This window comes from Mandrillus leucophaeus, unplaced genomic scaffold (assembly GCF_000951045.1).
Source record: "Mandrillus leucophaeus isolate KB7577 unplaced genomic scaffold, Mleu.le_1.0 Scaffold136, whole genome shotgun sequence".
Taxonomy (NCBI): Eukaryota; Metazoa; Chordata; class Mammalia; order Primates; family Cercopithecidae; genus Mandrillus; species Mandrillus leucophaeus.
Window position 1 is genome coordinate 2,941,049 of NW_012101321.1, and position 14,960 is coordinate 2,956,008.

Consider the following 14,960-nt stretch of genomic DNA (forward strand, 5'->3'; position numbering starts at 1 on the left):
GATGAAATAAAGTTATAGTAAATACATAGTTTAATATTTAAAATAATGAAAATGAGATAGTAATTCATTAGAGCTAATTGATACACGGTCATGTTTCTTAACAACAGGCATACATTCCGATAAATGCATTGTTAGGGGATTTTATCATTGTGCAACATCATAGAGTATACTTACAAAAACTAGACGGGCTATCCCAAGATACACCTAGGCTATCTGGGGTCACCTATTGCTCCTAGGCTGCAAATCTGTACAGCATACTACTATACGGGGTACTGTAGGCAACTGTAACACAATGGTAAGTATCTGTGTGTTTAAACACATCTAAAAATGGAAAAGGTACGGTAAAAATATGGTATAAGAGATAAAAACCATTCCATTGTCTTCTGCAAGTAAAAAATAATAGTAATAAAAGATAAAAACTGGCATACCCATATAGGGCACTTCCCATGAATGGAGCTTGCAGGACTGGAAGTTGCGCTGGGTGTCAGTGAGTGAGCGGTGAGTGCATGTGAAGGCCTAGGACATGACTGTACACTACTGGAGACTTTATAAAACTCTGTACACTTAGACTACACTAAATTTGTTTTTAGAATTTTTTCTTTAGTAATAATTGGCTTACTGAAACTTTTTTACTTTATAAACTTTTTAATGATTTTAAACTTTTCAACTCGTAGTAACACATAGCTTAAAACACATTGTACAGCTGTACAAAAATATTTTCTATATATCCTTATTGTATAGCTTTTTTGCTATTTTAAAAAATTTTTAGAAAACGAAGACAAAAACATATAAATTAGGCTAGGCCTCCATAGGGTCAGGATCATCAATATCACTGTCTTCCACCTCCACATTCTTGTCCCACTGGAAGGTCTTCAGGGGCAAGAACATGCGTGGAGCTTTCATCTCCTATGATAACAGTGCCTTTTGGAATACCTCCTGAAGGGTTTGCCTGTGCCTATTTTAGAATCAACTTTTTATACGTAGAAAGAGGATACTTTAACAATAAAAAGTATTGGATAATAAGTACATAAACCAGTAACAGTTATTTATTAATGTTAATGTGCTGTATCTTTATATGGCAGTGCAATAAGTCCTTTTATACCAGCATCACTACAAACGTTAGTGATGCGTTGCACTACAATGTTACCACAGCTCTGATGTCACTAAGTGACAGGAATTTTTCAGCTTCATTATAATATCATGGGACCACCATCATATATGTGGTCCATCGTTGACCAAAAAGTTGTTATAAAGTTCATGACTGTATACTGTGAAATTAGATATTTCAACTGAAACAAAGGCTTACATATATCTTTATTTAATGTTGTAGGAATTGAAAAATCTTTTAAATTAAAACTTCTAGTTATTTGAATGCTTTATGGTAAATCATCTTTCAGTCTTGTTAATAATCTTTATAAAATGTTTGAGTCCCTACTCCTGCTTTCATATAGTTTATAGAGCAATTAATTTTTGGTTATTCAAGGAGGTTGTTCTTGAACATCTTTTTTATCTTTATTGTTTGTTATATGGAATTGATGATGTGGTTTTCTTATGGTTTCCATCTTTATTCTGTAGGTATAGGAAAGAAAACATCACCATTCAGGCCTTTCTGATTATTTGGGCTTTTACTAGATGTTTAAGTCTATGGGGAGGATTACCATTGAACCTAAACACTCCTCTTGGTGTCTTGGACATGTCTTTGTTTTCTGCTTAAAGACACAGTTGGAGACAGTGTAAGCAATAGTTGGAGTACAGTGGCACAGTTACGGCTCACTGCAGCCTCAAACTCCTGGGCTCAGGTGATCCTCCTGCGTCGGCCTCCCAAGTAGGTGGGACCACAGGCACAAAAAAAAGAAAAAGCTATTTCTTTTTTTTTTCTTTTCTTTTTTTAATTTTTATAGAGACAGGGGTCTCACTGTGTTGTCCAGGGTGGTCTTAAACTCCTGGAGATTTTCTCAAATATTCTTTTGGACTTCATATTGTTTTTCCATATATTTTTTAAGTGATTAAAATAAATTTTTAAACATGCAAATGAATTTTACACTGTAAAATACAACTAATAGAACTGTAAACCACTCTTTTTGGTTTACAGTGAAAACCATAGAGTAATTCACCACCACCACAATCAAGGTGCAGAGTACCCCCGAATACCCTGTGCCACCTACTAGAAGTCAGCTTTTTACCCCACCCTCAACCTCCTGGCAACAACTAATCTATTCCTCATCTTTAGTTGTGCCTTTTTCAGAATGTCATATAAATGGAATCATAACCCATGTCAATCTTTGGTTTTGACATTTGAGTGTTTTTAGTTTGTTGACATTCTATATTATTGTTTTTTAAAGACAATATTAATATTTGTAAAGTAAAGCTAACTTCACTTTCATATAATACTAATAATTAAAATCCTATATTCACACAATTTTATAGAATTTATAAAATTCTTTCACATACCACTGTTTCAGTCTCACAATAATCCTGTGAAGTAGACAGGTGTCTTATCCCCATTTTTCAGATGATAAAACTAAGGTTTAGAGAGATTATGTAACTTGTTGAAATTTATATAGCTAATAGTGACAGAAGTGGGCCTTGGACCTAGCTCTTTTAATTTTAAATATAGCACACTTTGTGATCATACCATGTTGTCTCATCCAGGTGTTACCAGTCAGTCACTGATTTTTTTCGGAAAATGCTATACCTTGTAACACTAAGTTTCTAGTATGTCTGCCATGTTACATTAGACTTAATAAACCTGATGTCATTCTTTTCCCTCTTTCAAAATACCTTCTAATGTACTGTCTTTAAAACTGTGTGCGTTTGTTGTATAAAACGCACAAATAAGGAATAGCTTTAAACTTGATTTCAGTGACTTAACTTGTGAAATAAAATATTTATACTTACCAGAAAAGTTGTAGGAAAAAAATCTCAAATGATAGTCCTGGTGTCTTTCTTAATATCTTGTATAAAAACTCTGATGCTAGTTTTATTCAAAATAATTTCAGTTAGGGTAAATATGTGTCTGTGTTTTTATGAAAACAGGAATATTAAATATTTTTTCTTAAGTTTAGCAGAGAATCAAGGGAAAATCGTATGATCAGTAATATATAATGGCAAAGCTAACACAAGTGTTCCATTCAATTATATTTTAGCACACAAGCCAAAAAAAAAAAAAAAATCCTTATTAGATTGGCGGGGAGGGAGGAGAAACATGGGTTGTAACAGGAAATTCTTTAAACGTAAATCATGTTTTCGGGTCACAACCAGAACAGCAGAGGCAACAATAAAACCTTCCCCTGGCAGTCGGAATTATTTTCAGGCCACATTTTAGATTCAGTGGTGCAGAGTCCTGAGCTTGAATTTTTTTATTTGTAGCACAGCTGTCAAATAAAACATTAACTAGAAAATTTGTTCTGTCAAAAAAGGGATATTCTAGTGCTTGTGGTAATATTTGATATTAGTGTGTGGAGAGGTGGACTGGTATTAAAGGAAACAAAAAATAAAGGTTGAGGAACACTTATGAGATTATCAGAAAATAATTTACCAAAAAGAGCAGCAGGTATTTATATGCTGTGATTTATTTAGGAGGAGTGAACCTCAACCTTCGAGCAATAACAAATATTGCCAAGGAAGGCTGCCAGAACAGGAAAAAGTAAACTTAAAAAAATAATGTGTTCCAGAGTTAAGCCCAAAGTATAAATTGTAAAGAATAAAGTTAATTTGTGTTAACATATAAAACCCTTTAGATGTAACTGGTTAAATGTCACTCTCTCATTTAGATCTTCCCTGACACCCAGTGTAAATTTGTTCTCTCGTTATTGTCATTAATCCAAACTTGTTCTTTTCTTTTATAATACTTATCCCTATTCATAATTATATACCTGTTTGGGTTTAATGACTGTCTGCCCCACAAGACTGTAAAGGCTATGAGGGCAGGGACTATGTCTGTTTGTTCACCACTGTATACAGGTAAGAAGGCCTAATGCTGGGCACTTAATAGGTGCTTGGTATTTGTTGAATGAAAATTAATTGTGATAACTTTTTGGAAAACAATCAAAACACTAAAAATTTTAAAAAGGAAACACCGTGACTGAATGCATGTTTCCTTACACTGACATGGGAGAAACAGAGCAGTGACTTCAACTCATGAGAATTAACATGTGACTCTTGTAAAATTCTGCCCCTATATTTAATCCATCCCATCTTTACAGCTAAATTTTTTCCCTTTGTCCTCACATGAGTTGGAAATTAAGTTACCAAGTGAATAGCTGTTCTTTGCAAGCCTCCTGCTGCATGAAGAACACTTGGGTTTCCTCTGTGTCGTCTACCTCAAATACCTGGTTAGTTATTTCACTCATCTCAACCCACTGAGTGTTGGGTTTCAAATCTGAAATAAGCCTGCCCGTACGTAATCTATTTAAATCACACCTATATTTTATGTGCTCTCAGCATTTAGGCATAGGCTAAAGCAGAAGTCATATATATTCTCTATGATCACATCACTATATGATATATTCAGTTTCTTTCAGTAGTTAAAATACATGGATTTAACCTTTGATTTTTCTAGTTATTAATAAGACTGCTTTCAGCTACCTAACTTTTTTGTCTTATCCTATGTAAGACCTGCCTGTACTCTGATCCCCGCCAATTTACCACTGAACCTCCACATTCTGTTTGTCATGTAAATTGGAAATGAAGTAAAAATTATTACATATTTCATATTTAATTTGCTCTTCATTTTTTTAAATCTTGAAAGTCTTGAATTCTTCTTTATTTATTGATATAAGCTTATTTTTTAATGAAATGTTTTGGTGTCAACTTAAAAGGTTGAAGAAATTCAAAAGTGAACATCTTGAACGTTTAGCAGTTAGAGACACTTGCTTTGAAGTCTGCTCTCCCTTAATCACAGGAGAAAAAAAGTACTATATTAGTTTTGCAACTTGAGATTGAAATGAATCTGATTTTAAATTTATTAGAAGTAGGCTATATGCAAGACTGCCACTCATGAATGAAAACATATATTTGACTTTTCCATCTGATTTAGATAATATTTCAGAATTTTATTTCTAAATTTTCAGCCTTCATAATAAGCCTTAGGTTTACTAAAATCAACAATTTAAAAAATTTAATGTAAATATTATATTTATTATCTTGGAAAGTTAAATACACTTGATATGCCAGTACTTGAGACCTTAACCATTTAAGAAGTTTACAGTGTATTCCAGGTTAAATACATAAACTATTTAGGCATATTTAATTTTCAGCTTAGTAGCCTTTTTTCCCTTGAACGTCGGAATTATAATCAAAATATAAAAACTTATTTTTTAAAAAGCCATGCTGAATATTAAGGGTAGACATTGTATGACATTCATCTGTAGACTCTGTGGACATTTCAAAGCAAATATGTTAGCTGGAAACTCTAAAGATGGAATGGGGGTGTTGTCATAGATACTTAATTCTTTAGACAAGTTTGTGTGAATTATTACCACTGTACCTGGTAAACAAAGATTCTTAAAGGGTGAGGGCTTTACTGTTTTTCTGACACCTTTACATGAACAACTGTTATGTGTTTGAAGGCTTAGATATATAATAAGTTTACTGGGTTTCTCTCCATTGTCCCCAATCATTACCGTCTTGATTGCACCCTCAAGGAATTTTCATCAGACAATTAAGACAAAGAATCACCTGGCTGAAATTGCAATTACAGTATATTAGTTCTTTCATCATAATTTCCATATAAGCCTGATTTGAAAAGGTAGAAGCTCTCCAAAGTGACTTATATTGTCTTTGTATAGATCACTTAAAACAAGAAATATGTTAAATCTTCAGTAATTCAGAGACAGGTTTTTATTAGTGACATCTAAATTATAAGTACTTTTACAGAAAGGCAACTAAGTTTTATTTTGAATCATATAGAGTAAACAAGAAAGTGTTAAAATGGTTCCAAAAGGGTTCTCCTGGGCCTGCTTTAATTAGTAAACATGATACATTTGTAATATATAGAAGCCATTTGTAATGATACAGTGCCATGGTCCTCAAGTATTATTTGTTGAAATAGTTTTAACACATGCCTTTCAAAAATGTTAGCACTTTTCAGTTTATTTTTTTGTTGTTCTTGTTAGCATGCAAAGAAAACTGTTAGGTTGGACCATGTCAAATTATTATAAAATTTGAACTATGACAATCAGAGTTCATATAGCTTTGTTATTTTACAAGTTATCTGTTCACCAGAATCTTTATTTTTTTAATAGCAATTTTAAAGAAAATTGTTTTGCATTACAGGAAAATTGATCCAAGTGGTGTTTGGCCATTGGGATGTCGTCACTTGCCTCGCTCGTTCTGATTCATATATTGGGGGAAATTGCTACATTCTCTCAGGGTCACGTGATGCAACTCTTTTGCTGTGGTATTGGAATGGAAAATGCAGTGGGATTGGAGATAACCCAGGCAGTAAGTATGATTCATTTTTAAAGTAAACTTTTATAAGAATGTAGAGAATAACATTTTGCAGCAAAGTTACCTTTTTGTTATGGTAAAAGTGAAACAGGATTATCAAGTATTTTTAATTTATTAGTTATAATTTAAGAACGATCCAGATAGCCTCATTATCAACATTTTGTGACCATTGATAATTAAAATCCAAGCATGAAATCTTATGTTTCATATTATAGGCTATTCTCATGATCCAAAAATTCTAGTTCATTGGAAATAGCTGTCACCAAATAAAATAGTTTTTTATTCATGAAGATACAGCATAAAAGAGCAATCGCATATTACCTTGTTTATTGAATTCATATTTTAAAAGAACAAAATAAAAATTATAATTTCATAGAAACAAACTAGTCTTTATAAAATTACGCTTTCATTTACGTATTTAAAAGATAAAACAGGTCATAAAAGGCCAATATGGAATACTCAAATTGGCTCTTGGTTTTTCAGATGGGAAATGAAAATGTTCACCAACAGCCTTAAACATCTTTATGAAACTATGCTGAAGGCAGTAAAACAAAAAATGTGTAACCATTTAAAATTGTAATTCACAGAAGGCAAAAAAGGAAGCAGCTACCATTAAAACCAATCGCACACAGCTGCAGAAAAGAAATGGCTTTAGAAAAACACATTAAGAAGTAGGAAAAAACAATTAAAGGGACCACCTGAAAAATGAGAATTTAATTAAAATGATTATGACAACACTGTAGAATTCCTGCAAGAATAGCTTTAGATTTTTACTTCAGAAGGTAGAGCATTTTAACTGCTCTTAAATATTTACAGTTTCTTAATTTAAAGCAAGTTGCAATGTGTTTGGTTAAGGAAGGACCACGTTCTTCCTGATGACTTTACCTGAATACTCGGTCCTTACTCTGTCACTCCACCCCAGATTGTGAAATGGCCTAAATATGTTTAAGGCCATCATATTTTGGATTGACTTTTCAAAGCTTTGCTTAATTAAATGTATAATATTTGTATGAAAATGAACCTTTTTTTCAAAACATTTAGTCAAATGCTAGTATAGTGTTAAAAGAAGTATATGTGAAGTATTTTTCAAAGCTGTTTCTTATTATGTACATTATAGACTTTGATGTAGTAAACACAGTTCTTATTCAATGAACATCTAATAGATATTTCCTATTTTAATCAAAAAAGGGATAATTTCCTATGCAAATAGGATATGAGAAATAATTTTAAGGCTGTGATGCTATTGATAATACAGACTTTGTGATCAAATTGTAGTGTCTGTATATGTCAGGGAGTAGGTGTACATGCATTTCACATTTATACAAACATCTCTATATGATTACAATAGAAATTATAAAGATGTAAATTTCAGGGATTTTGTTTTTCATATTCTTTTGAAAAGTACCATGTTCTTTTCATCATGAACACAATATTCTGGTCCTTCTTCCTTTCTGGCCTCTTAGAATAAGTGACTACTTTCAATTTCTTTTTTCCTGTTTCTGTAAATCCAGTTACCGAGATTCACTCATCTCAGGCAAATGTAGATTTAAAATAGATAATAAATCTACCATTTTGCTATTTATCTCAAAATATTTAAGAACTGTAACTTGCCTTAAAAATGTAAGATATTTCATGCACATATAGAAATCTAAACACACATAGATATTTGTGTTCTTGGTTTCTTGTTTTATTTTACTTAATCATGTTCTGTATGTTATACACCGTCATTACCAGTGTGTATTCTAAGAAGCAGCTAAAAGACTTATTAGCTACACTTGTATGTAATTGCTGTTGCATTTCAGAAATTTAAGTATACCTTAAAGTTACGAATTTTCAGCTTTTCGAGAAGGAAGAAAGTATGATATATATCATGATGTATGTATTCATTTAAATATATTTTCATATGTTTAAATACTTTGTAACTCAACCTAGAGATTGTTTTTACATGCATGACCTTTAAAAAATGAATTAAGTAGGACTGAACAAATCCTGGGGTTTGTAGTAAAAAAAAAATCTAAGTTCCAAGCGTTGCTGTGGTCCTTCTGTCTTGTCTGTAAAATGAAAGCAACAACAGAACTGAGTTAAGGTGTTATCAGAAGCACAGGATGATTAGAGCAAATAAATCACCACAAAACACCATCTTGTTGGCATTAGAGTAAATATTATAATGTTATATTTTTCATAGTGTACTTCATCTGTACCCTCTCATTGTCTGCAGTATGGTGGACATTACCTCCTAGTAATGCTAGCAATGAAAAGAAAAACAATAAAAGAATAATGTAACAGCACATCTAATAAAAATTTTAGAAAATTGTAATGTATCATGACTGAATTAAATTACCTTTCTCAAAGTGAACCTTATCCTTTCAAGCCCCTGTATAATGTCTGATGCCCCGATTTAATTTTGCTTCAGCTTTGAAAGATGAATCCAGGAGAAAGACAAATAGGCACTTTTTCTTATAATGAGAATTTACACGCATTAGAATAGAAAAATGGAAAATGCAGTCTGCGCTTTTCAAAAGAAAATGACAAAAACAAAGACATTGTTACCGTGTATAAACTGTTTCAAACAGTTTCACGCAAGCTGGTTCGGATTTTATAAGCCTCTGGCTCATTGATGGTTCCACGATGCAGCTGCTGAAGTCAGAGCTTTTCAGATGAAGGGTTTTAGGTTATGCGTATTCCTATATTGTACCTCTTAGATACAATGTAAATGACCTTTAAGAAGTGGTGAAGCGTGTATATACATATAATTGCAATATGTTCTATAAATGCACATTAATACCTCAACTTTACATTTTTTATTGTAGACTTTTTCTTTCTTGAAGGGAAAATACATAAAAGAAAACCAGGTTATTGCTTTTTCTGCATTTTATACGTCTATTTCAGAGTTTTTTTATTTAAAAAATAATAAGAATAGGTAGTCATTTTACTTTCTAGGGTCATAAGCCTACATACACTGTTTTTTCCAAATCTAATATTGATGTTATATGTAAAGTTGATAGCTGTATGATAATGTTTAAAAAATATATTATCTAATATTAATATACATACTGCTTTGGCAAAATCGGGCTAGGTAAAGCTGGATAAAACCTGTAAATACATCACTTCTTGGCCTTTTGGCTAAGATCAAGTATAAAACCTATAAATACTACAATTTGGGGCTTTAAAAAGTGTAAATGTTTTATGAAACCTGCCTATACTACATAGCAAAAGGCTTATTTTCCTGTATACCAGATAGTTCTTCATCTTTGACTCTATTGTTTTGTAATAGTTATCTCCTGTAAAATGCAGTTTTCTCAATGAGAAGAAAAATTAATATAGGATTCCATTTAATTAGGGATTTAAAAAATGAAATTAACCAAGAATATTTCACTGAAAGATGTTTTGTACATGGAAGCATGGCATCTCTCTCTCCTTGTCCTAGTACTCTGTGTTTCAGGACTGAGCCTTGTCACCAAAGTTCTTTTCCTGAGATAGTTATTTGGCCTTCAGAATAATGCTCTCCAGACTGCACATTTTCAAATTTTGGAGAAAATGTTCCCTAGTGCATTCCATTGATAAATAAATACTTTAAACTTTCATACGATCTTATTTATATAAGCAAGATGAATATATACAAAACAGTTATTATTTATTCACTATTTTATATTCATAAACTTGGATTTTAAAAATTACATGTTTACTAGGTATTTTTAGATATCTGAATAATACCTTTTAAAGCCACATTCGATCAGCTTCAGAAGCAAATGGTTGCTGACTGTGAGGGTGTTGCATAGATTTGTGTGTGTAGTATTTCAGTAATACTCGCATTTTCCATTCTCACATTCTGGTTTTGATTTGATGGAAAGGTGGCATTTTTTTTCTTTTCCTCATTGCAATCAGACATGCTAATCTATGTCAGCTTTTTCCTTTATGAGATTGGCGTCTACTGAAAAAAAAAAAACCTAACTTTTCTTCATAACAACAAGATTCTGTTCTTCAAGAATATTTCAGCACCGTTAATTAGAAAGAAGGTTTTATTAACCATAAGGCTAGCACTAACAGACCACAGAGCTGTTTTTTAAAGTACTGTATGCCATAGCTGCCCTGCTTTTTCTCTGTCTAAAACTTCATTTTGTTATACGCTCATCAATCACGTAAGTCATTACCGTAAATCCTACTGTTGTTAATTTTACTAGTATCACCCTAATGAGACATTCCTGCTATAATTAAAAATGAATTCTAACTTTAAGGCATTCTAAATTTTTTTTAATGAATTTAGAATGATCTTGCCATGTGACTATAAATACTACTGATACACATAGACTACTCATCAAGTCTGTAAGAAAAGTAGTATCATAACATGTCCAGGTGTGAATTATTTACTGGCTGCCTCTGTGCACGTGCTTATGTGTATGCATATTTTTGTACGCATATTTAGGAATTATGTCCTTTTTATTGTGAAGCCTAGTATGTTTTACTGAAGCTACTAATAAATTCTTATTCTTTGTCTTGCCAAAATATAGGTGGATGTAATATAAACAATATTACTCTCTGTAAGTAGGTGTCCTAGAGCACCATCTGCTGGATGCATTTGGGGACTTAATGTTGGGAAACATGAAAATTGGTACTTGGTTAAGACAGGTGTACTTTGTTTTTAATTGCCTGTGATCTATTATTTAAGGGTCACAAATGTCAAGGTATGTACATTTGTGTTGAACCATATGAGTTCTTAAAAAGAAATCACTTTACTCCTCCTTTTACCCCACCCTAACCTGGATTTGCAACTGTACAATAAATATTTTGTGTAAGGAAAAAGTAAGCACAGTATTTGCCTAATGAAACAAAGTACCACAGTCTGTGATGAAATAAACTGTTAGTTTCTTGATCACAGCTCTTCAGAAATAAACTGCTAGCTTCTTGATCACAGCTCTTCAATAAGTTACAGTTGAGGAAGTTATTTGGATGGTATTTTAAATTTAGGTTCCTTATGTTCACTAGATTCTGAATAAGAAGGTAATGCTTGGAACAAGAAACCATTTTATACCTGGGTACGACTCTTGATCTGATCCTTTGTCAGGATCAAGAGTTCTTGTGTGTGTCTCATCAAGACCTTCCCTTCTGGGCCTGCATTTAGAATGTACTGTCACACTACAACTACCCTGTGTTTTTATTTTTTCCTTGAAGCATTTATCAAGAAGGGTTTTCAAATGGTATGTTGGCAGTGTTCAAGTTCAGGTGACATTAAAAGTATGTCTATGAAATTCTCCAGAAGGTCCAGGATGTTTAGTGCTCCATGATGTAATGCAGGCCCTCAAGTTCCAGCAAAACAACTCTGTATTTACTGCTTGTAACTAATAGTAGATGTGGTAAAAAGGAATTATATTCATATGGCAAATGAATACAACCTTAATGTGCACCATATGCAGAGTGGCGGGGTGATATGCCAATATATCACATTTATTTACCTTGTTTGGTTGCAGAGAAAAATGACTGTACCATTCAGCCCATAGGTTATAGCCATATAAATATGAGAACAGAAGAACTGATGATTTATACCCTCAGATTGAAACTGAGTATCTTCATATGTAGACTGTTTTAATAGTGCCATGCCAAAGAAAGTTGTCTTGACACTTTATGCTCATATGGGAAATTTAATTTCAAACAATAGTTGGAATTAGTCTAAGAAAGTAAAAATTCCTTCTAGTCAACTAAATGTAGGATTCTTCTGCTTTTAAAATATTGCAGAATCTGTGTGGGGGAAGGGGGGTCCATGACATTATTGGTAGAACTACCAAGGATACACTTAATTAAGGCTTCCTGGAACAACATAGTAGACTGACTTTACTACCTTGCAGAAACGCTCATTTCGTAAGAGAAATTCTACGGCAGCTTTGTGCCTATGTAACTCACATTTTACTCTAGATATTACTGATAATTTATGAAAAGATAACCATTTTTATGTGAAATTCAATATTTAAATCTGATTTTTTTTTTTACAAAGCAACAGTTAAACCCTATTTTTTCTAGTTACCTCAATTTTTATGTGCTATGCTCATTTATATGGCTGTACAGAGCAGAAGTTTGTAAGTGTTAACAAATTTTTAAAAATTGATTTTCTTGATCTTTTAACAGAGTCATTATATATCATTACATATCATTTATCTGCTAATTTTTTTAAAGTAATTTTTTTCACATTTAAGTGAGAAAATGAATGTGTTTGATAAGACTTCAGATTTTGGATTTGAAGTGTTTATATAGGAAAAAAATTCTCTGAATTGTTAATGCCTTTTGTGGCTTAAGGCTACATGACTGTTGAGCTTTTTAAGCTTTCATTCTTGTAGCTTGTAACTTTGCACAACTGAGAGATTGCCTTATTTCCTTGGGGTGAGTGGGGTCAGGAGTGTTTAATAGCTAAAGATATGAAATTCCTCTATAGTTTTCAGAGTCCTTTACTGACGTATTTTTTAATAAAAGAAGGTTAAAATATTAAGGAGAATGTATTATAAATAATTTTAAATAATTTGGGTATTTAGGATAAACAGATAAAACCAACTTTCAGTTTTAATTTATATTCATAAAAATCAGAGTCAATGTTGTTGCATTTCAACAAATCTGAATAAGATTTCACCTCAGCAAATTTTCTACCTGTTTTCTTTTTGGGGGGTAGAATTTTACCATGTTTATGTTACCAGACACTCATATGCAGCTACAGTAGCCATAGCTTACCTAGAACCAAAGACCAAGTCCCTCCATGGGAAGACAACAAATGAAGTCTCAAGCAAGTAGGAAAAAAGAAGCACATTAGTTAAGTATAGTAATGATATGTCCATGTAATGAAGTCCTGTACAGGCATTAACAAAGATATACAAATTTGTAATATTGACATGGAGGGATACACTCTTTGTACTGCTAAGTGTAAAAGATCACCAAGCTACATGTATAACATAAGTACCTATGCCTGTATGTGTATACCCTTGTATTCTATGTACATATATTCATAGAAAAAGTATGAAATGATCACAAGACAAGTATTAGCAACATTTATTTATAGGTAGTGAATGTGGAAGCAATTTTTCATTTTCTTCATTATAATTTACTAAAGTATCTGAATGTTTTATAATGAGCATGTAATACCTTGATAATCAGAGACAATAAAGATACTTTAGGCCGGGCACAGTGGCTCATGCCTGTAATCCTAGCATTTTGGGAGGCCGAGACAAGGGTATTGTTTGAGCCCAAGAGTTCAAAACCAGCATGGGACACATAGGGAGATGCTGTCTATACAAGAAGTAAAAAGAATTAGCTGGGTGTGGTGCCTGTAGTCCCAGCTACTCAGGAGGCTGAAGTGGGAGGATCACCTCAGCCCAGGGAGGTCTAGGCTGCAGCGATCTGTGGTCGCACCATTGCACTCCAGCCTGGGCAACAGAGTGAGACCCTGTCTAAAAATAATAATAATAAATATTTTAATTTGGGGAATGCACCTAATTACTGTACTGTACCTTAACTCCCCACTCTTAGCCTCTAGGCTGCCACATATTAGTAGCTGTATTAGAATTTATATGAATTATCAAGGAGAGAACCATCTCTAATTAGCTTTTATGCAGCATAGGATCAGATATTATACTTTCAATGAAAGGAGTGTTTATAACAGAGAGTGAAAAAAGGGATCATTCTATTGCTACTACTACTATATATATATATATTTTTTTTTTTTTTATTGTAAGAGAGACAGAGTCTTGCTCTGTCACCAGGCTGGAGTGCAGTGGTGAGATCTTGGCTCACTGCAACCTCCACCTCCCAGGTTCAAGCGATTCTCCTGCCTCAGCCTCCTGAATAGTTGGGACTACATGTGGGTGCCACCACGCCCAGCTGATTTTTTTGTATTTTTATAGAGATGGGGTTTCACCATGTTGGCCAGGATGGTCTCGATCTCCTGACCTTGTGATCCACCCGCCTCGGCCTCCCAAAGTGCTGGGATTACAGTCATAAGCGACTATGCCTGGCGTGCTGCTACTACTACTTACAGATGATACTAATGGGTGCTCACTACATACCAGGCACCATCCTGAGCGCTTTACACATTAATTCACTAATCTTCACAGTAGCGCTGTGTGGTATCTACTGTTATTATCCTTGACTTATAGATGAGGCATGGAGAAATTATAAATATGCCTTTACTTTCTGCCCTGGGCCTTGACGCTTTTAGGATCTTCTTACTAGAATTATGGAAACTTGCCCAAGGGAGCTCACATAGCTAGCAAGTGCTGGAGCCTAGATTTAAACTCAGGCAGTCTAGGTCAGAGTTATCTAAACTATACACTTAATTAGAATATCAGCTATAGAGAATTTGATGCAATCCTGTCACTAAAGCATTCTTAGTATTTGCAAGAGACATAAAAAGACAACTGCATTATACTGAGTTGTTACGACAATACATGTCATGGTAGGATTTTGTATTTTTCAAATACACATTTAAGGGGTATACTTTAAGTATATAATTGTAGGTTCACACTCATATAAACCCA

General features: G+C 33.1%; 1 protein-coding gene across 1 annotated transcript in view; it reads left to right on the plus strand.

Annotated features, from left to right (window-relative positions):
- LRBA (LPS-responsive vesicle trafficking, beach and anchor containing) overlaps nt 1-14,960 on the plus strand; it is a 771,345-nt gene that overhangs the window by 727,618 nt on the left and 28,767 nt on the right. Inside the window, exon 53 of the mRNA XM_011973242.1 lies at nt 6,277-6,441. Within this exon, the coding sequence (XP_011828632.1) occupies nt 6,277-6,441 (165 nt within the window). The remainder of the gene's footprint in view (nt 1-6,276; nt 6,442-14,960) is intronic.